General features: G+C 36.1%; 1 protein-coding gene across 1 annotated transcript in view; it reads left to right on the top strand.

Moving 5' to 3' along the window:
• The window catches only part of CNTNAP4 (contactin associated protein family member 4), a 261,311-nt gene that overhangs the window by 71,162 nt on the left and 169,262 nt on the right, over positions 1-20,887 (top strand). The window contains exon 3 of the mRNA XM_027815469.2: positions 10,184-10,377. Coding sequence (XP_027671270.2) covers positions 10,184-10,377 — 194 coding nt within the window. The remainder of the gene's footprint in view (positions 1-10,183; positions 10,378-20,887) is intronic.

The following is a 20,887-nucleotide window of genomic DNA, read 5'->3' as shown; positions in this document are numbered from 1 at the left end:
GATGCTGAAGATGATACTGTTCTGAAGGACAGCCATGGAGTCTTTTTATATACTGTTAAAGCATCTGGTCACAACTGCTTTTAGTGTCCCTCCAAATAAGTAATATGTCTCTTTCATGCAGAAGATAATTGCTTACTAGAAGTCTTAGACTCTACAACTATTCAAAGCCTACTGTTCTACTAATCTCTGAATAAAGAGATTTTTATTTTTTTTTTTTACAGTTTACCTGAACACATTATACCTGCCAAACTCACCAGTTTAAAATAAGGAGAGGAGGCTGCAGAGACAAAAGCACCAGGGTGTTTCTGTCTGGGACTGGTTAGACATGGGCCTTTCTTCAGGAAATAATGATGCTGTTTGAAGAGCTGAGCTTTCCTACATTGAATGCCCTTTTGCCTTTTAGGTGTTAGGATTGGCTGTTTTGTCTCATAGTTTTAAATATAAGTAATGTGTTAGTATGAGAAAGACTTTTTAGTCCTGAAAATAATCTCATGGGAAGCAAAAGAATTTTGCTTAGATCAAAGGCAAAAGATGAAGCAGCTATCAAACTTTTGGTTGAAAAATGTTATGCAGAAATGTTATATATGGAGCACTGACTGCAAAGCTGGCTTCTGATCTAGCAGTACTTCTCTTTCTCCTTCTGTCTGTGTTCAAAGATGATTCTGTGTCCAGTATTACTTATTCATAGCTCAAGGTCCCTCATCCTATTTTGAATTTTACCTGCCACAGTTTTTCCATGGTTTCAAATTTCGATGCTTATGTTCATGTTTTTTATCACTGAGATGCGACTCAACAGCATTACTGTGATAGTTTTTCGCGTAGCCTTTCTGAAAAAAAAACAGCCAAGTTGTGATCCATAGTGTTTGGCATCTTTGACTATTTAGGTTCTTCCTGATAATTACTTTTCTTGCAGTTTTCTAGTATATAAATGGGGGTTTCTATTTGCATGAGTTCTATTTCTTGGATTGTGTTAATCAAACACTGGAGCACTAAAACCTATAAGCAAAGGTTTAATCCCAACATTCATTCTTTTCCCAAGTTCTGTTACTCAAGAGACTTTTCTAAGTCTCTTGGCCAGTTTCTTGGCCAGAAGGTTGCTCACTGGGTAGCAATCCATCAACACTGTTCATTAGATATATCCCCCCACACCGCATCCTTGTCATCAGTTCATAAACTTTTGGAGAACAAAACCCTTGCATTGTTTGCTTAAGTGTTAGCCTACAGTTTTGTAATTCTCTGTTTCTGTAAAAGGGATGCCTTGCTTTTCATCTTAAGAAAGGAAATAATGTAATATTTTTGTATTTTATTTTTTTTGGATGCAGTAAACAACTTCATTGGACTTCTAAGCCTAGGAAGCCTCCATTGTCAATTACTTGCATGTAGAAAATCTGCTTTGTAATATGTGCAGCCAAATTTATCCCTGGTGCAACTTTATTGACTTCAAATTAAAATCAGCTTCTGTTAAATGATCCATATGGGAAATACACACTTTGGTTAATCAAAGGAAAGCATCCTTTACAATGTGTGTTATTTTACATCTGGTTTTTTTACTTATATGCTTTGCTTGTAGCTGTTATGATGAAATATGCAAAAAATAGACTGAGTTTAGAAGTGGTATAAGTGGTGATGCAAGCTAAAAGATATAAGGAACTTCATGTGCACAAGCTGGTGAGAATGCATATATGAGTGTGAACTGTGTTGTGGTTTACATGACAGCGTAGGCAATGGTAGTCATCGACAGGATTAACAAGCAGGAGGGTGTTGTTCACACAACAGAGGAATATCTACATCAGTTTCTATTCTATGTAGTTCAGAGTTTTTAAAATGAAGTAAAGGAGTTTTGTGGCCTGATAGCTACAGAGAGCCAATTTAGAAAGCTTAAGCATACACTAATAAATTGTCAGCCAGCAAGGTTACATTTTAAACCTGATATAACTCTCCAAATCCACTGTAAGAATACTCAGGTATTTTCTGTCATGGAATTGAGGTTTGGGGTCTTTTCTTCAGTCATTTCTAGTTTTGTTCTTCTGCAGTTATTTGTTAATTTCTGTATTTTCAATGTTTTAATGATAATTGTGTCACCAGCCTTCTGAAGCTAAGGAATTGTGAAAACGCATGTCCTTTCAAACTCATATCCTGGCAGACAGGATGAGGAAATAATACTCATTAGTGTTGTGATGTATTTATATGGGTGTTCATGGGGAAAGGCAGTGGATATTAGCCTCCAGAATCAGGGAAAACAATCTCATGCCATTAAACTGTATGTGAAGTGCATAAGAATGAAAATCTAGAAATGTAGGCAATATGAAGGAAAGAAAGTCTTCTGCTGTAAATTTGGTGTCTAAATCCAGAACAGTTTACCTGACTATAATTTAGTTTCTGGTTTAGCAACTGAAGTGACTACGTTTTTAACTAAACAGTAAGTTTATTGCCTTAATAAATAACACCTCCTTGTATAACTTCTGCAGAAAAGCACTGTACATTACTTGGTGTCCTGGTTTTGGCTGGGATAGAGTTAATGTTATTCTTAGTAGCTTGTACAGTGCTGTGTTTCATATTTAGCATGAGAATAATATTAATAACACACTGTTTTAGTTGTTGCCAGGTAGTGGTTACTCTAAATCAAAGACTTTTCAGGTTTCCCATGCTCTGCCAGTGAGCTGGTCCAGAAGAAGTCAGGAGGGAGCAAAGCCAGGACAGCTGACCTGAACTAGCCAAAGAGATATTCCATACCATAGAACTTGATGCTGAACATATATGTATACTGGGGGAAGTAGGCCAGGACCTGCTGATCCTGCCTGGGGACTGGCTGTACGTTGGTGAGCAGGTAGTGAGCAATTGTATTGTGCATCACTTCCTGCTCCCCCGCTGTCTTGAGTTTTATTCCTCACTTTCTCTCCTTTTCATTACAATTCTTGTTGTTGTCGTTGTTGTTAATATATTTTCTTTCAATTATTCAATTGTTTTTATCTCAGCTCATGAGTTTTACCTTTTTTCCAGCTTTTCTCCCCATTCTGCCAGGAGTGATGGGGGAGTGAGTGAGCAGCTGCATGGTACTTAGTTGCTAGTTGGGGTTAAACCATGACATTTGGAGGGGAGGTGGGAGGAAACCCTAATACACTGTCACTTAACTGACTTGAAAATTAATGTTATAACATTGCAGATATAGAAAACAAGAATAATAAGTGTTCACAAGGAAAAATATGGTTCAGTAATATATGAAAGATGCATGATTGCTTAGATTTTGGATCTTGCACAAATCAATCTACTTCAATGCATTGAAAATATCAAGGGCTTTGGAAATTTTCCCATCATTTCATACTCAGTTTATTTTTTTAATATTGCATAACTGAAGGAGTCTATCATTTAGTATATACAAGTGATGGACAGAAGCATTAAACTTTGGTTTGATCGCTGATAGGCTGGATGAAACTAGTCTCCAGTAACCACAGATATTCCATTAACTTGTCAGTCATCAAGGAAAGCTGGCAAATTGCCACTAAAACAGGGTTAAAAAACAGATGCATGAGTTACGAAAAAGAGTTAATACTTCAGAAAAATTATGTGGTTGCTAGCTATGTTCAGTAAATTATGTACTTTAAAGAGAATTACACTGTATGTGTACTTTTTTCTAAAACAGTTATATTAAAACAATTTAAAAAGGAATAAATAATGTTAAATACAATCAAAAGATTTTATTTATTATCTATGTGTGTATTATCAAGTCAGCATGTTTTCATATGAAGGAACTCTGTAATGCTTGGGTTTTTTTAACATTAATCAATCATGAAACTTGCAAGCTTTTGCAGCCTGAATGCAGATTTTTGGCATATTGCATGCAACTAATTTCAATATTGGCAAGAGACAGTGGAAAATAAAAAGGCTTAAACATCTCCTGAGAAAAAGTTCAAAAAAAAGTATCTCTAGACATAGGTTGTCTCCCTTGTAAAAATGAGTTTTCTGATTTGCTGTTAGTTCACAAGCAAAGATGTATCATCAGTGGCTGATGAAAATGCAGTAAGAAGGTAATGGAAGAAAATGTATGCTTTACATGAACAACACTGGCCAAAATAATGGTTGAAAAAGTAACATGAACACTGCACAGTTAATAATTCAGAAAGTTTAGGGACGGCAATGTTCTTCCTGTAAATCTTAGTTTAGCCCTGTATGTTAATACAATTTGGCACAGTCTTGATTAACATACACAGTACTTACATCCCCACAGAGACTCTTGAGGAGCTCCCCATATTTCCCAGAAACATCCACACCACACAGCATGAACATCTGACAAGCCTTCCTGGCTTTCAACAAGATCCTTTGACATCTGTTATGCCCCAGACTTCTATGCATCACCATGCTTAGACATATGCTACAATAAAAAAGATTCTGCCAACCACTACAGTTCAGTACACACATTAATCTTGCTGCAAGTGTAGGACACTGTGAAAAAGACAATAAAGTGCTAGATGAGGAGCTAACATGCTCTAATAGTGTTTTCTGCAGGGCTGGGTAAATGTTCTCCTACACAATGCTGCAGGTAGCAGTCAGATGCTGGGAGGACAGCTGGCTGCTGGACAGTCAGACAGGATTGCTCCTGAAGAGCCTTTAACAGATGAAAACATCATGTGAACCAGAGTGGTGCAGTACTGTGGGAAACTTTGCAGCTCCTAAATGGTGGTCCAGGCCTGGCTGTGGCTTAACACAGGCCATTGGAGACATCTTGCTGCTTCTGCCTGTGGCTATTCTATATGGGTCCAATGTGGCATTGGTTAGCAGAGGGTTGACAAGAGAGTTTCTGGGACTACATCTTGTTGCAATCCCTCACACCAGCTATCACTGGCACTAGAAGCCTGTGTATCTGTACCTCTTTCTCTTGTTTCCATGGGATATAGTGCAATACGGTGAGGGGGAGAAGACTACCTGGTGGCTTGCCTTGCAAAAACTGAAAATGTGGTACTAAAGGCAGAAGTACCTTCCTCATCTGGCAGAATGTCGTGCTGCCATAACAGAGACAGCCTTTCAGGCATTTTTTCTTTACATCTTTATAACTTGCTCTATCACTTCATTCTGAACAAAGCTTTGCAGTCACCAAGTGGAAAAGTTTTTTGCAGATGGACTTCAAAAATTATGTCTTTCTGACTACATCTGTTGACTAGAATACAACCCTCCCTTTCAACTGAAAAGTACAAAATTGACACCAAACTTAACACAGTGACACAGTATTCTGAGAAGGCTTTGGATAACATGGCACTGCAGGATGATGCTGTGTCTAGAAGCGTTAGTGCATTAACTGAGGATTTGGTAGTGAAAGTTATGTTGTCTGGTCTTGTGTTGTGTGTGCCACGGATATGATATATGCTGTGGATGTGTATTGCTCACCTTGTGGGTGCTAAGTGCCTTGTTTAACCTCTTGGGCTGGTTGTTCACAAAGTTTTCTTACTTACCTGATGCTGCCCCACGCCTCTGCGCAGCCTCTAAAAGGTGAAACAGTATGAACATAAAGACAAGACTGTGGAGGCTGCAACAAAGCAGCTGAAGTGCAGCTACTGAAACCACACAGAATTTTAGTATCGCTCTCCCTGAAGAAGTAATTTAAAGTGGAATCCTGTTTGACCTCTCCTGCTTTAAGGAAGAATATGTGAGGCATTAGTAGAGTCTTCATAGAAAGCAATTGCGAGCATGTGAGATTTATCAGTGATTTAATTTTAACTTCGTTATATTGGGAAGGTGTTGAAGGATGATTTTCCTGGTGAATATTCGGAATGGAGATTGAATTGAAGGGAGCTGTAGATTTTTTCATAAAGTGACTGATTTGAGCAGTATTTGCAACTCTTTTGGCAGACCTGAAAAATAAACAAAACAACACAAAAAAGTATTTGCTTTATTTGATGGAAAATTAAAGTTGGTTTTTTTGGAAAACAAATTATCATGTAGTTGTTTTAATGGAAAACTGAGGCTTTTCATGGAAGTATCATAATCAACTTTAATTTTTAATTATCAGTACTAGGAAGTTGTATGACTTGCTTAGGAGGAAATCATGAGCCATATGTTCACATTAATTATGGGCCAAATAAATTTACTGGATTTTTTCTGTATAAACCTGATTTTCCATTTTGTATAGTTTTCATAGTTTTCACACTAATTTCCTGTCTGGTTTACTGGCTCTGAAGGAATTAACCTTTAGGTACTTCAGCCCAGCCTCATTGCAGCATAACCTCAGCCCCAACAGGCAGTTTAGCCTCTCATTTTAGTGCAAGATCTACATCATCCACAGAGAGTTGTGGGAATGCTGAACTGTGTGTGTGGGGGGGGGTATTTGTTGATTTCCATAACACAAGGTGGCATGGTCATGGCTATCAGGGCCAGTGGTTTGGAATAAGCATCGTGATATCCTGTTAGATCAAGAGATCCAGAAACCCTGCCCCAAACACTGTGCTGTTACCTTCCTTGCAGGGAGAAACCCTTCCTGTTGGCTTGTATGCTGTATTCTCTTTAACATCTGTTGGCACTGAATAAGGGCTACCAACATAGGTGGGAGGACATGGGACATAGCAGAGGCAGTGTGAAGATGTGTTGTGCAAATGAAGGATGCTACATGGGAATTTGGAGGGAGAAAGTTCTCAGCAGGAAAGAAGGGACTTTCATGAGGAACTGAATTCACCTGAAAGGAAGGTGAGGGATTTTTCCAAACAGTTTAGAGATTGTCTTAAATTCAATGTCATCTTTACCTTGCATTAATATTTTTTAGAACTTGCATTTAACCTTTAAATGTGCTTGTTATGCATGTGCCTGCTTTCAGGGGAGAGGCTGAATGGGCCACATTTCTCTGAGAGTGTTGCTTGAGAAAACACGAAGACCTCAGTGGCACCATCTCAGAGAACAAACTCGTGGTAGGCTCTGCTTGTAGTAACAAATATATTATTATGAATATGTTACTGACGTGAAGTGTAATATTATATGCAGGTGAGGAGTTATGTAATGAAGCTCTTTCACTTCAGAAACTAGGTGAAAAACATCAAAGGTGTATGTCAGGGAGCAGTATGGGCTTAAGTGAACTCAAGTGTGGTCCCAAGCCTGTAGGCAGGGCACAAGGGGAGGCCCCATGGAATACTGGGCTGGGCTATTATATCTTTTCATTCCACTCAGGGCATTGATGCTGTTTTGAAAAGATCAATCAAAACAAGATTATGGAAGAGACAGAGAAAAGAAGAGCTGCTATGTGGGACACCAACAACCAGTCTGGAGAGGAGACTGATGTGGTCTGACTGAAGACTAAAGAAATATTTTTAGTATTTTATCCAGAGCTGTTTGCTGTGGTTGGTTAATTCTTTACTTTGAGTTGGGGGTGGGGGGTTGGAGGATCAAATTAAAAAAATAACAACCCACAATATAAATAAATAATTCAGTTTGTTATAAGTGTAAAATGAAGTAAAACTGAAATCTATTTTATCTTTTTTTTTCTCCCCCCGCCCCCCTTTTTTTTTCTTTTTTTTTTTTTTTTTTTTTTTTTTGGTGACATTACCAAACTGTTTAACTATTTTAAAATTTCTTTATTGGTTTACGTTGTTGTTGAGTATGAAGAATTTCTAACCAACATTTGGAGTACTGGTACAATACATACTTTAAGAGTAATGGACTATTACAGTACATAAAATTGAAAATAAACATGGAACAAAAGTCACACCTTAGTCCATTTTAAAGAAATAGACACTTTTTCACCTAATGATACCCTTCTCATTATGAAAACATAAGGGAGTATGAATGACCTTGCCCATAGCTATATTTGGAAGTCAGTCTGTTTTCAGTGGTATGTGAGTTGTTTTCTGTTCTTATGTAGTAAATAATCACTTGGTCAATTCAGGCAATAACAGCTGCCAACAGACTTTTCTAAATCAGTTTTTATATCATTTAAATTAACCTGTATATTTAGGAAGTAAAATATGATAGGTAGAAAATTCCATTTAAATTACTAATCACAACCCACCTACCCACATTCTCAATGAAAACTGACTACCATGACAAAGTCCACATAACCATATTTGCCTTGAAGTACAGAATACCACTTTTACACTGTACTTATTTTCACTGAGTACTTATCTTAGGGAAATGATGTTTTATTTGATTCTTGTTCTCCATCATCATTTTCAGAGACACATCTGTATTTCCTCTGTTAGATGTAGTCAGTTAAGTGTTCACTTAAGGAAGAACATACTCTGTGCCAGAACTCATGTTTATTAGAGTTGAGATTTTGAAGGAAGCTTTCCAGAAGCTGCTAATTTTTCCCCATTACATGTGCAAACATCAGGGTTTTTTGCAATATTAATATTCCTTCAGAATTGCTTTCTTATCATGTTTGTTGTTGTTTTTTAATATTTTAAATTTATTGGGGAAGGGCATAGGCTGGATACAATGGTTGCCTTTAAATTACTGCTGAGACTAACTGTAGCTGTTTATAAATTAGTTTGCTAAATAAATCGCTACTTATGATTAAATGAAAATTCAAATCCTCACTCAGCTGCAGTTACCATGATAAACAGATCCATAAAGAAACCACAGAAAATTTACATGTAGAAAATACTATAGATTTATCCTAGGTCTCTCCTTCTATGAAGAAATGAAGAAACTCAGTAGGAGTTAAGGCAAAATATCTCAAAGTGTTTACATGAAGTTCTGAAATCGATAGTCTTTAACTACACCCATAGAGTTAAATCTGCTGCATTTTAATTAGCTTATATATGTGTGGAAACAGAATCCTTGCATACTTTGAGCGTTATGTACTTCTCTCAGCTCTTTCTACTTACCTTGTTCTGCAGAATGAATGTCACTTTTTCCGCCTTATGAACAGCCATATGATTTCCCACAATTTCTTTTAAACGTCAGTTTTTAAATTCCTATATAACAAATATTTTTATTATTATTATTTTCCTTTTTTTCCTAAAGGAGCTAATGTTAAAAACTTAACTCATCACCCTGAACAGAGTTAAAACATACATGATGTTTTATTTATGAAATGTTATGCATCTGGAAGTCTATGCAAGCCTAACGTTGGATTGAAGTTGTCTGTTTCCACATAATACAGTGTTTATTGATTGTTGTGGGCACTAGATATATCTGTTCTTCTTGTTCTGTGTCTGTATGCTTTAAGAACTTTCCAAGGTGTCTTTTATGTTGTGTGAATTTGTCTGGATTAGATCCAAATCTGTGCTTACAAAATGGATGTTACATAATTTGTCACCTGATTCTCTACTAAAACCCACCAGATGCTAACCTGAAAATTTGCATAGTTTACAAATTATTTTCATTAAAACATTTTTTTATTTTGAGATTGTTTGCAACCTACTCGTGGGCTTTTCCATACAACTTTACAGATCAGGTAGTAGCCTGATCTGAGTAAATAAAGGCAAACTAAGAAAGGCAAATTGATACAAAGTTTTTCTTCATTTTGACATGCCTTTCTGATTAGTTACAATACTGTAGGAGTTATATATAGAATGTGCGTTTTGATTTAAACTTTATTTCTGTCAGCTGGTCTGTCTCCTGGTTGAAACTATGTGCATATAACTCATAATCTCTTACTGTTTTGCCTACAAATTGGCTGGTCATTTTAAGAGGCACGTGAAACTTATCATCTAGCTGTGCTTTATTGCTTCATATACAAATCTGTATATCCAGGCCTCACAGAACAGAATCATACAGAATCATTCAGGTTAGATGGGACCTCAGAAGATCTTCTACTCCATATAACATCAAACTGAGATGTATAAAACAAATAAACAAAATTCTGAATTTTTCACTTGAGTCTAATTGCATAGGAATCGCTCTCTAAAATTCATTACAAAAGTTAGAAAAAATGGAGTGAATAAATTCACAATTACTTTAATAGTTATATTTGGTTACATATATCACGTAATCTGTTTCAATTTTTATAATGTTTGCTAAATAATATGAAGATAGTTTTGGTGCCCTGTATCTTGAATTAGAATCATAGAACCATAGAACCACAGATTGGTTTAGGTTGGATAGAACCTTTAAAGACCATGTAGTTTCAAACCCCTGCCTTGGACAGGGACTTCTTTCACTAGGTCAGGTTGCTCAAATTAATAAATTAATTTTTCTTTAGACAAGTTTTGTGTTACCTTGTTTCTTTGAGAAGTGCATATCAATATTTTTCATTCTTTTTAAGGTGCTGGTGGCTGGTCTCCACTTGTGTCCAATAAATATCAATGGCTTCAGATTGATCTTGGTGAAAGAACTGAGATTACTGCGGTTGCTACTCAAGGTGGTTATGGGAGCTCCGACTGGGTAACAAGCTACCTTCTGATGTTTAGTGACAGTGGACGAAACTGGAAGCAGTATCGTCAAGAAGAAAGCATTTGGGTATGTTCTTTCAATAATGGGAATTAATTTTCTGCAGGTCTTAAAATACTTTTGTTATATTTTTTTTATATTATTGCATATATGAACAAAGCACTGGAATATAAAGAGCTACACTGAAAATGTTTAGATAATTAAATATTCAAACTAATTTACATTTTGACAAGGTAAAATGCTGCAAAAATCAAACAAAAATCAAAAACCTAACCTTAGCATTACTCCATTAGATCTCACAAAGGTGTTCTCAGGACTATAAATGTACTGCAAAAACTCTTCTGTTTTGCTATGTATGCAAAGTTGTTTTCCCACAGTATTGATCCCTGTGGGTAAAACTTGTGCTTTTAATTAAAGGGGACCAAAAAACCCCCACCAAAAACAAACAACAAACCCTGAAAAACTTGAACCTACTTTATTTTTTTCTGGAACATTCAGTCTGATTGTAAAAATAACATGAAGAAACACAAAGAAATCAAAATCATAACAAAACAAATTCCAGTTTATTTAAAACCCAATAAATATTTAAGTGATATTTAACTTTTGGTCATCTAATTCACAGTCTAGTTTCTGATGTGCCAACCCATTTATCTCCTGTTAGTTTTGTAGCTAATAATAATAATAATCAGCCTTGAAATGCTTCTCACCTTCTATTTACATGAATTTTATTGAATGAAGGATATGCAATACCTGTTGATGTCCAAAATCTATCAGAAAATTTAACTAGATAGTTCTAGACCAGGGTTGCATCTTTTCCTGATCCTCAATGATTAGCCGCTTGGACTAGAGGAAGAATGCTGGTACTTGTGGTCTACAATTTTATCCCATCAAGTTACTTCTGTCCTTCTGTCCATACAATGAGCTGGTTAATTTTTAAATTTTACTAAGCTTTAGGCTTCAGCTGTTTCTTGCTGCAGTTAAACATTATGTTAAAATGTATTTCACTTCAGGCATTTTAATTTTGTTGACTTTTAATTCAAAATGCTCTTGTTACTATTATTGTCAGACCCCGTCTACGGTATAATGAGATTATGCAGTCGCTTACTTGTTGCATGATTATCCTTTTTGTGAATTTGCGACATACTTCCGCTTCAGATTGTTTTCATAACAAAGAGAAATAAATGAGATTCTAATCCATATGGCTGCGGGGAGAGGGAAAAGAAAAACAATCTTCCAAATGTTAAATGAGCATAAGCTGCTACAATATTGTCTTTCCCTGTCTTCAGACAGACTGATAAAACAAATCTGAGAGGTTGAGCTGTTTGATCTCTTCAGTGAAGGCTCTTTTGAAATCCTGTGTTGGTATTGCAAACAGTGATGTAGATAGTTATTTCTTGAATATTGCCACCAGTAAAATATCAAACATAAGTTCCAAAAATATGTTAAATGCTTATGCAGACACTGGAGCAAGGAGGTTGTTAGATCTGTAGGAGGGGAAAAGTGAGGCTTCAATTCCATTAACTCAAACTTAATAGAAAAAATATTATTTTAATGATTGCAATGCAGATTGGACATATGGCTTGCAGGCATTGATGCATAATTCAAGGATGTAAACCAACAGATTCAGGGATAGTCTATTGATCTTTTTATGTATCTTTATTTAGGAGTTCTGCTTCTAGGGGAATATATTTTCTCTTTTCTAAACTAATGCATAGACATAGTCTTGGAATGAAACTCTTAAATCACTATTTATTTTATAGATTTTCTCTGACTTATCTGTTTATGTTAAGTCTTCTTAAATTAAATGCCCAAGTTCATTTCAGGCATGAACGTCACACATTTTATACCTACTGTGTTATTTCTCTCATCTTTGTAATAAGTCATTGCCTTATTACAAGATTGCTTATCAGAGGTAACCTTTTTCCTTTTTTTTTTTTTTTTCTTTTTTTTCCACTACTACTGTGCATTAGAATGTCGCCAGATGCCCATACTTCAGGGCCCTTCATTGCTATAAGTATTTCAGAATTCTTCACTGTATGTAATGATTTGCACTTTGTGAACACTCTTTCTAAGCTTAATTAGAAAAAATACTTCACTTCTGTACAATTTCACAGCTCCCTGCTTTCTATTTTATTTTTCAGAAGTTAGTTTTGAATTGTCTTTGTCATCTTATGGCTTATATAAAGGTTCTGAAGCTCTGCTGATGACAGTTTTTTTCATTCACTGTGAAATGTATATAACTGAGGTGTAAATAGACCTACCTAGGCATCTGCAAGTGATCTACTCATAAAAACTCTCTTTATAGTCTGTGGAAAGGGTAGTCTTTTCTAAGGCTGGTTCCTCTGACTGAGATGTCTTAGGTTGAAATTATTAAAGTACAAGTATTTTACCCCTCTGCCATCTATAAATTGCCTATTGGTGCTGAATTTGGATGTAGATATTCTAAAGTTCCTCTCTCCCCTCTTGTGCCTCCTAAATGTGATATTTTTTTTCACTTTGCTGCATATTAGGAGTTGGTTTGGAAAAAAATAAGGTGACTGTAGTCTTTAACTATGTAATATATACCTTGATCTCAGTCTTCTCAGTGGGTTTACTCATGATGTAAACGTATGCCTTATTTCTATCTTACACTTTTAAGGAGCTTACCTTTTATGTAGATTTTATTTATTGTTTAAAATTCTTTAATTACTAAAGATACTTTTTAAAGACTAACTCCATTACAGTTACTTGGACTGCTCTCATTGTACATTAAGTGTTGTCAAGTATAATTAAGTATAAGCTTTTCAGTAGTTTTAAAAAAAACAACCAACCAAAAAAAACCCCACCACAAACCTATTTTCACACTCATTTTTATTTCTATCCTCAATGACATATCATTGTCTTTTTTAAAGTTACCTCCAGTTATTTTCTGCACTGTACTTTATACTTGTGTTAAGTTTTCAGGTAGCACTTCCTAGTATCAATATATTTTAAACCTTTGGTACAGTTCTGGTCAAGATATAATTCTCAAGTGAAATAGTTGTTATTAATGGTGAAATACATAGTTTTGGACAGAAATCTTTCCCTCTGGGAAGAATTAGTGTAATCTAGGAATGAGATTAATTCAAATACATTATATTTTTTTTTCAAATATTACCATAAATGTAAATGTGTTTGAACAAGGAATGTTGTGCATCTTTATGTGTATGTTCTTCAGTCTGTTTCTGTTGGGGTTTTTTTCCATTCCTTAGATTATAATTTTAGATGCAATAAAGCCCAGCCTCCAAAACCCAATCTTTTGCATAGTTCATTCTTTTCACCTGTAAAATGAACAGTGGTTTCAGATCTCTTTGCATATTATTAGACTTTTGCTCTGGAAAGGACAATTCCTTTTGTTTGTTTCCATTCAAACTTCAGGAGTTATACAGTAAAACATAATAAAAAATGTATGTGAAGCTTTGGTTCAAGAAGTGCTAAGAAAAGTTCTGTTTCTTCAAATGCTACCTTTAATAGTGCTACTGTTATTACTTCTTCCTATAAATTGGTATTCTAGATATTTTCACCTGTATTTTATCTATGAAGAATTCCATATGGTAATTGATAGTTTATATGTGTGGGCTATTTATATTAAACCTTTTAACTAGTGTAGTTTCTTGTTTTAACTAATCTCATAGTTTTGCATCATAAATGGTTTTATGTTGCATACTTTGTCCTTAACATTACTAATTAAATGCTTATTTTAAAATGACAGTAATGTAACAGAGATGATGTTGTCTATCATTTTCAAAGGGAGGAGCTAAGAGGGGAAGGAGAAAGAGCAATTTACAGTTTTAATGACAAGTTTCCCATGGCTGCTAGTTTCAGTGAAAGCATGAGTCACACAGCTCATGGGAAAATGCATCACAATGCCATTCATTAACAGCAGTTTTGAAACAGAAAAGAAATACAATTTCTCTTTGATTCAGAGTTGACCTTTTCTTTCCCTGATATAGCTAAAGAAATACACAGAAATTCAGCCTTTGGTTTTATTGTTTTGGTGGTGGTTCTTTTCTTGTGGGTTGGGTTGGGTTGTTTTTTTCTGAGAGAAGAATTATTTATCTATTCCACAAGTAAGATCAAATTTTCAGTTTTATTTGTTTTGAAGCTTTCTTCTAAAATGTATATTAAAGCAGAGGAATTAAACTAATATTTATAGAATGTTAGCTAAAATTTGGGAAAATTCTGACCGTTTTGGTAACAACAATTTTAAAAGGCAAATCTTTGCAATGTAAAGGTATGTTTATGTCTCTGTGTCTTTCTGTGTATATTTAAGTTCTAAGAACTATCTTCCATTTTATTTACCTTAGCTGAAGTTAAAGCTGGAAGTTTGTTTTATCATAATTTTCTCAGCCTTGTGAGTCTACATACTCTAACAGTTACTGTTCTGATGGTATGTAATAAAATTGTATTAATGTTGACTGATCTGTTGTACATGCATTGCTACATGTATTCCCAACTTCCTCTTGAAAGGATTTGGGGTGTCAGAGTTTATTGGAAACTTCTATGCTGCAAAATGACCCACCATTATGGTAAATTCCAGCTTAAGGAATACTGAATCACAAGTATTCTGTGATAGTCATATTACACAATTCAAGACAGTGGAGTTGCTTCACTGTTTTCTTGTGGTTTTTCTTCAGTCTCAGGGACTTATGTGTTTGCTAGAAACTGTGATTCTTCTCCTTAGAGAAAAAAGGGTTCCTTCTCATACTCTGCTTCACTGTAAAAGCAAAAGGCTGAACCTATATGCTACTTTGATAGGTTTCTGCTGATTATTTCTTTGAACCAAAACAATTTTCTATTGATTCCTTCTGCAGCCCAAGGTGAAGATAGCTTAAATGGGTACTTCATCAGTACATTTTCCTTAGATACAGATTCCAACGTGACTTCAGAATGCAGGCTGCTGTGTCACTGTTTCTGTTGCTATGGTCACAAAATAAAAAATCTCTTTATCTATGAAGTAGGGCAGATGGTGATGACTTCAACACAGTTGGTTCTGATGTGCCTGTATTTGTCATAGCTTGTTCGTCACTTTCTTGTCTTGCATTTTCAGCCAAGAAGCCCCCAACAGAACAGTTTTAGCCACACGACTGCTATGTAACTCAAGGACATATAATAGCTTAGCTGCAACTGACCTCTGCCTTTCTGTAACATCCTCAAAAAGAAAATCATTACAGAGTTCGTCAGATTGCATGATTTATGTGTAAAAACTCCGAAATGTACCAGTATGTTTAAAATGGTTAAAAAAAATAAATGAAATTGTGGCTTTTATTTTTTAATTTCTTCCTTGTAAAGCATAATACCATAAAAGACAAGCAAATTGTGTTTTACTTTATCATATAGATTAAATGTCATCTGCAACCTATGCAGACTGTTTGTTTAAATAATAATTAAAAAAAAAAAAACAACAAAACAAACAAAGAAAAAAAAACACAAAGAAACTCAATGTGTTTCCCAAAATTGTAAAATGTATCATTGGCATCAAAATGTCTTGTCTTTGAAATATTTTGTTTCAGGAAGATTTGTTAAAATAACAATAGGATCAGTCATGGAATCACTGTCATCATTAGATGTACAAATGTAATAGAGAAAACCAAGTACCACTGGCTAGAAGGATGGGAATCAAGAAGAGGTTAGTGAAAAATGGTGATAATCAAAATCTGTGCAGTTTAGAAGTAAATTTTCTGATGATATTGAATTACATTAAAGATTCTCAAGATCTGAAAGTGAAAGATGGCACTTCAAAATTTAATGGCACATAAACAAATAATCTGTCATACTAATTTAAGATAATAATTTAAAGACTTTCACATTTAAAAGTTTGTGTGTTACTAAGGTAAATGTTGCATGTTACTAAGGTAAATGTCCATGTACTTATTTTGTGGAGTATGTGGAATGATATTACATAGGCTTTTGCAGGTGTTTGTATTTGTAGGTTTTTTCCCTTATTTCACCATCATTGTGAACCAGGCACAAAGAGTTTTACATATATATATATAATTTTATATACATACATACATACATACACACACACACACACACACACACATACACACACACACACATATACATATATATATATACATTTAAATAATTTTGAAAGCCAAATACTTTTTTCCAAGAACCCTTTAGATAGTATATATAATGGTGCATGTCCATATGGTATGTGGTAGGTTGACCCTGGCTGGATGTCATGTGCCCACCAGACACTATCACTCTGCTTCCTCAGCTGGACAGGGGAGAAAAAATACAATGAAAACCTTGTGGGTCAAGTTTAGGGCAAGTCAGCAACTACCATCATAGGCAAACCAGACTCAATTGGGGGAAATTGGTTTGATTTATTACCAATCAAATTACAATATCGTTTTGAAAAATGAAAACTGAATCTTGAAATACCTTCCCTCAACCTCTTCCTTCTTCTCAGGCTCAACTTCACTCCCGATATCTCTGCCTCCTCCCCCTGATTGGCACAGGGGGATGGAGAATGCGCATTGCAGTCAGTTCATCACACTTCGGCTTTGCTTCTCCTTTCTCCTCACACTGTTCCCTTGCTCCAGCATGAGGTCCCTCCCATGGGACACAGTCTTACACAGACTTCTCCAGCATCAGTCCTTCCCACAGGCTACAGTTCTTCACAAACTTTTCCAGTGTGGATCCTTTCCATGGCATGGGGTCCTTCAGCACTGTTCCAGGGTGGGTCCCCCATGGGGTCACAAGTCCTGCCAGAAACCTGCTGCAGTGTGAGCTTTGCATGGAAGCACAGTATTTCCCTGCTCTGCTGTGGCCTCCTCCATGGGTTGCAGGTGGGTATCTGCTCCACCATTAACCTTCATGGGCTGCAGGGGGACAGCCTGCCTCACCATGATCTTCACCACAGGCTGCAGGGGAATATCTGCTTCAGTACCCAGAGCACCTCCTCCCCCTTCTACTTCACTGACCTTGGCGTTTGCAGAGATGCTGCTCTCACATATGTCACTCTTCTCTTTGGCTGCAGTTGTGTTGCATAGTAGCTTTTTCCCTGTCTTAAATGTTGTGGCAGAGGTGCCACCGCCATTGCTGGCGGGCCTGACCTTGGCCAGTAGCAAGTCTGTTCTGGAGCTGGCTGCCATTGGCTCAATGAGACATGAGGGAAGCTTCTAGAGCTTCTCATGGAAGCCACCTTTGTAGCCCCACCATTACCAAAAACCTTGACATGCAAACAAAATCCATCATGCATCTTTCTATTGCAATGGTTTTCTTTAACAGAATACAATTACGCTAAAGAAATAATTTTTTAGTCTGTGTAGCAGAACTGGCTTATTTCATAGCTTAAAATAACATAATGGTCTTTTTTCTTGTGTGTGTTGTGGGGGTGGCATGTTTCTGAGTAAAAGATAAGCACTGGAAGTGAGCATTATTATCTTCCATTGAACCCAGCTAAGATGTGTCCAAACAAGAATCTAAAATCCCATCTAGTACAAGAAAGATGAGGTTCAGTGAAAAAGGGTTGGATATTGAATGAATTCAAACATCTGAAATGTTTACTTAGTCTGTTCTTCCAGTTGATGTGAGAAGGAGGATACAGACAGGTGAATAATTCTTAACTAATAATTTATTCAATTAATGTTTATATAATCTGTCTGAGAATTGTCTGTTAGAGTGTGATATGCAGAAATGGTTTTGCTATTTTCAGGTTAATTGTAGAATAGTGTTTTTAAAAATAGTTTGTGATTTTTATTCAGCTTGCTATAGTTTTCAGGAACATATCCTGGACTGTGTTCAATATTGTACACAGATCACAATGACATGTTTACGTTCCCTGATTAAATAACATTAAGAGTTAAGATCAGGGTTTCATGAGTAAATGTTCAGAATAATGAATCTGAAATTACTTTTCCAGAAAAATTCTGTACTAATTTTATGACACTGTGTGAATATATTTACTGTACTACATGAACTAGAAAATTGTGGGTAGGGAAAACAAATGAGATATGAAAATGGTTAAAATAATTTAATTTATAAAAGATTATGAGTGATCAGTTTTAATGTCTGCACAGTTCTAGGGGATATTAAATCCAAGAATCTCGGCACTCTTAATCATCTGGATATTTCTAGTAACACTTGATTTCTTGCCCTTCCTCTTTGGTTCCACAGCACCTTCTTTCCTTTTGTAATTGCCAGAAACAGTACATAAAATAACATTTTCAGAGCTCTTTGGTTACCTGGAAAATATTATAAAATGACACCTGTCTTCTTTGTCTTCTTTGCCACAGGAACAGGTGTATGTAGTGGCATACACCCACAAACATAGACATATACCCCACTATAGAAAATCAACTGATACAGACTCCAATAAGTAGAATTTGCATAAAAATAAATATCTATAATTGAAGGAAATATGGGTAGACTGATATCAGATAATATTACTCAAACAATTTTTTGCCCACTGTTGGCAAACTTACAAGTCTGAAGTTCGAATTCAAAAAGAGAAACAGTGCATAGAATCACAGAAGCATTTAAGTTGAAAAAGACCTTTAATATCACTGAGTCCAACCATTAACCCAGCACTGCCAAATCCACCACTAAACCATGTCCCCAAGTGGCACGTCTACATATCTTTTAAGTACCTCCAGGGATGGTGACTCAACCACTTCCCTGGGCAGCCTGTTCCAGTGCTTGACAAAACTTTCAGTGAATAATTTTTTCCTAATATACAATTGAAACCTCTCATAGAGCTACTTGAGGCTATTTCCTCTCATCCTATTACTTGTTACTTGGGGAAAGAGACCAACACCCACCTTGCTACAACCTATTTTCACATAGATATAGAGTGTGATAAGATCCCCCTGAGTGTCCTCTTTTCCAGACTAAACAACCCTGGTTCGCTCAGCTGCTCCTCATAAGATTTGTGCTCCAGACCTTTCACCAGCTTCATTGCCCTTCTCTGGACATGCTCCAGCACCTCATTGTTTTTCTTGTAGTGAAGGCTCCAAAACTGAACACAGTATTTGAGGTGCAGCCTCACCAGTGGTGACCACACAGGCACAACCACTTCCCTAGTCCTGCTGGCCACACCATTTTCTCATACAAGTCAGGCTGCTGTTGGGATCCTGGGACACCTGGGCACACTGGTGGCTCATATTCAGCCAACTGTTGACCAACACCCCCAGGTCCTTTTCTGTCAGGCAGTTTTCCAGCCACACTTCCCCAGGCCTGTAGTGTTGCATGGGGTTGTTGTGACCCAAGTGCAGGACCTGGCACTGAGCCTTGTTGAACCTCCTACAAGTGGCCTCAGCCCATTGATCCAGCCTGTCCAGATCCCTTCTGCAGAACCTTCCTGCCCTCAAGCAGATCAACATCCCCATCCAGCTTGGTGGTGTCAGCAAACTTACTGAGGATGCACTCAGTCCTCTCAGTTTAGTGGAGAAACATGCTGGAGGGTACAGGAAGAAGTAGAAAAAAAGCAGAGGAGAATACCGTAGCTTGGGGTAAAAGGAGCTTGAATGAAAAAGCTAAAAATGCTGTATGAAGAAAATCTGAGGTACCAGGAAGCTTGAAAGGAATTATAAATGCATGAGTCTTTTGTGCAGAAACTTCTGTTAAACTGGCTGCATGCATAAGCTTTCATTTCTGATAAGTACATTATAATGTTTATGTAAAATATTAAGAGTTCTTGTAAAATAAGAGTTCTGAACTTAAATTTTAAACTTTTGGATTTCTGTATCACTTCTGTTTAAAATGCACTCTGCACTGCTATTTTTAGACATGGAAATGGCAATCTAATAAGGCTAATTTAGCAGTCACATTGATTAATGTTTTGTAAAAATAACTTATAATAGGTGAAGAGAGGCATACAAGCATCAAGGTTAACCTATCTCAGAATATTTAATGTAAGTTAAAGGAAGGGAGGGAAATAAAAATTGAAACATCACCAAATAATGCAGTGTTCTAAATAAAATCTAGACAAATTGTGTGGGTAAACGTTGAAGAAATTATTAATGCCTAAAATTAAGATATATCTTGTCACAGCATATGTTTTGGCAGTCCATATGTGTAAGAAAAAAAGTTGCATGCACACAGTTAAAGAAAGCATATTAACTAAGGACACCAAGATACCCTGAAAATACACAATTCCAGCAACATTTAGAAGTAAATGTTTTAGTATAATTAGACATTCACAAGTTAGTTTTAATGCATGTATTAGTAGTGTGGTCATTAAATTGCCTAGATGAACAAGAGCTTTGGGAACCAAATTTTAATGTGTTAAGATGATGCTTTTTAATTATAATTATTTTAAAGACTACTGCCCATGTAAACCATCAATTTAGCACTAGAATTGAATTCTGGGACTGGTCTTGGCCAGAACTGTTTTTCTGAGTGTTGCCTGCTGCATCATGGTCATCTTAAGAGAAAGCAATAGAAAAGCAACCACACCTTGCTCTGCTTGGGTAATATAAGAGAAACAAGTAGCCAGTTCATTGTTTCTGCCTTTGTCTGCATATTTAGTTAGTGAGTGTGTGGTATATAAACCTGAGCTTGACTTTGCACTTCTAATATGCATAAATCCTGGAAAAGGAAATGTTAT

This window comes from Falco cherrug, chromosome Z, assembly GCF_023634085.1.
Source record: "Falco cherrug isolate bFalChe1 chromosome Z, bFalChe1.pri, whole genome shotgun sequence".
Classification (NCBI taxonomy): Eukaryota; Metazoa; Chordata; class Aves; order Falconiformes; family Falconidae; genus Falco; species Falco cherrug.
The sequence above is the reverse complement of the archived record's forward strand: the minus strand, read 5'-3'. Positions and strand labels throughout refer to the sequence as shown.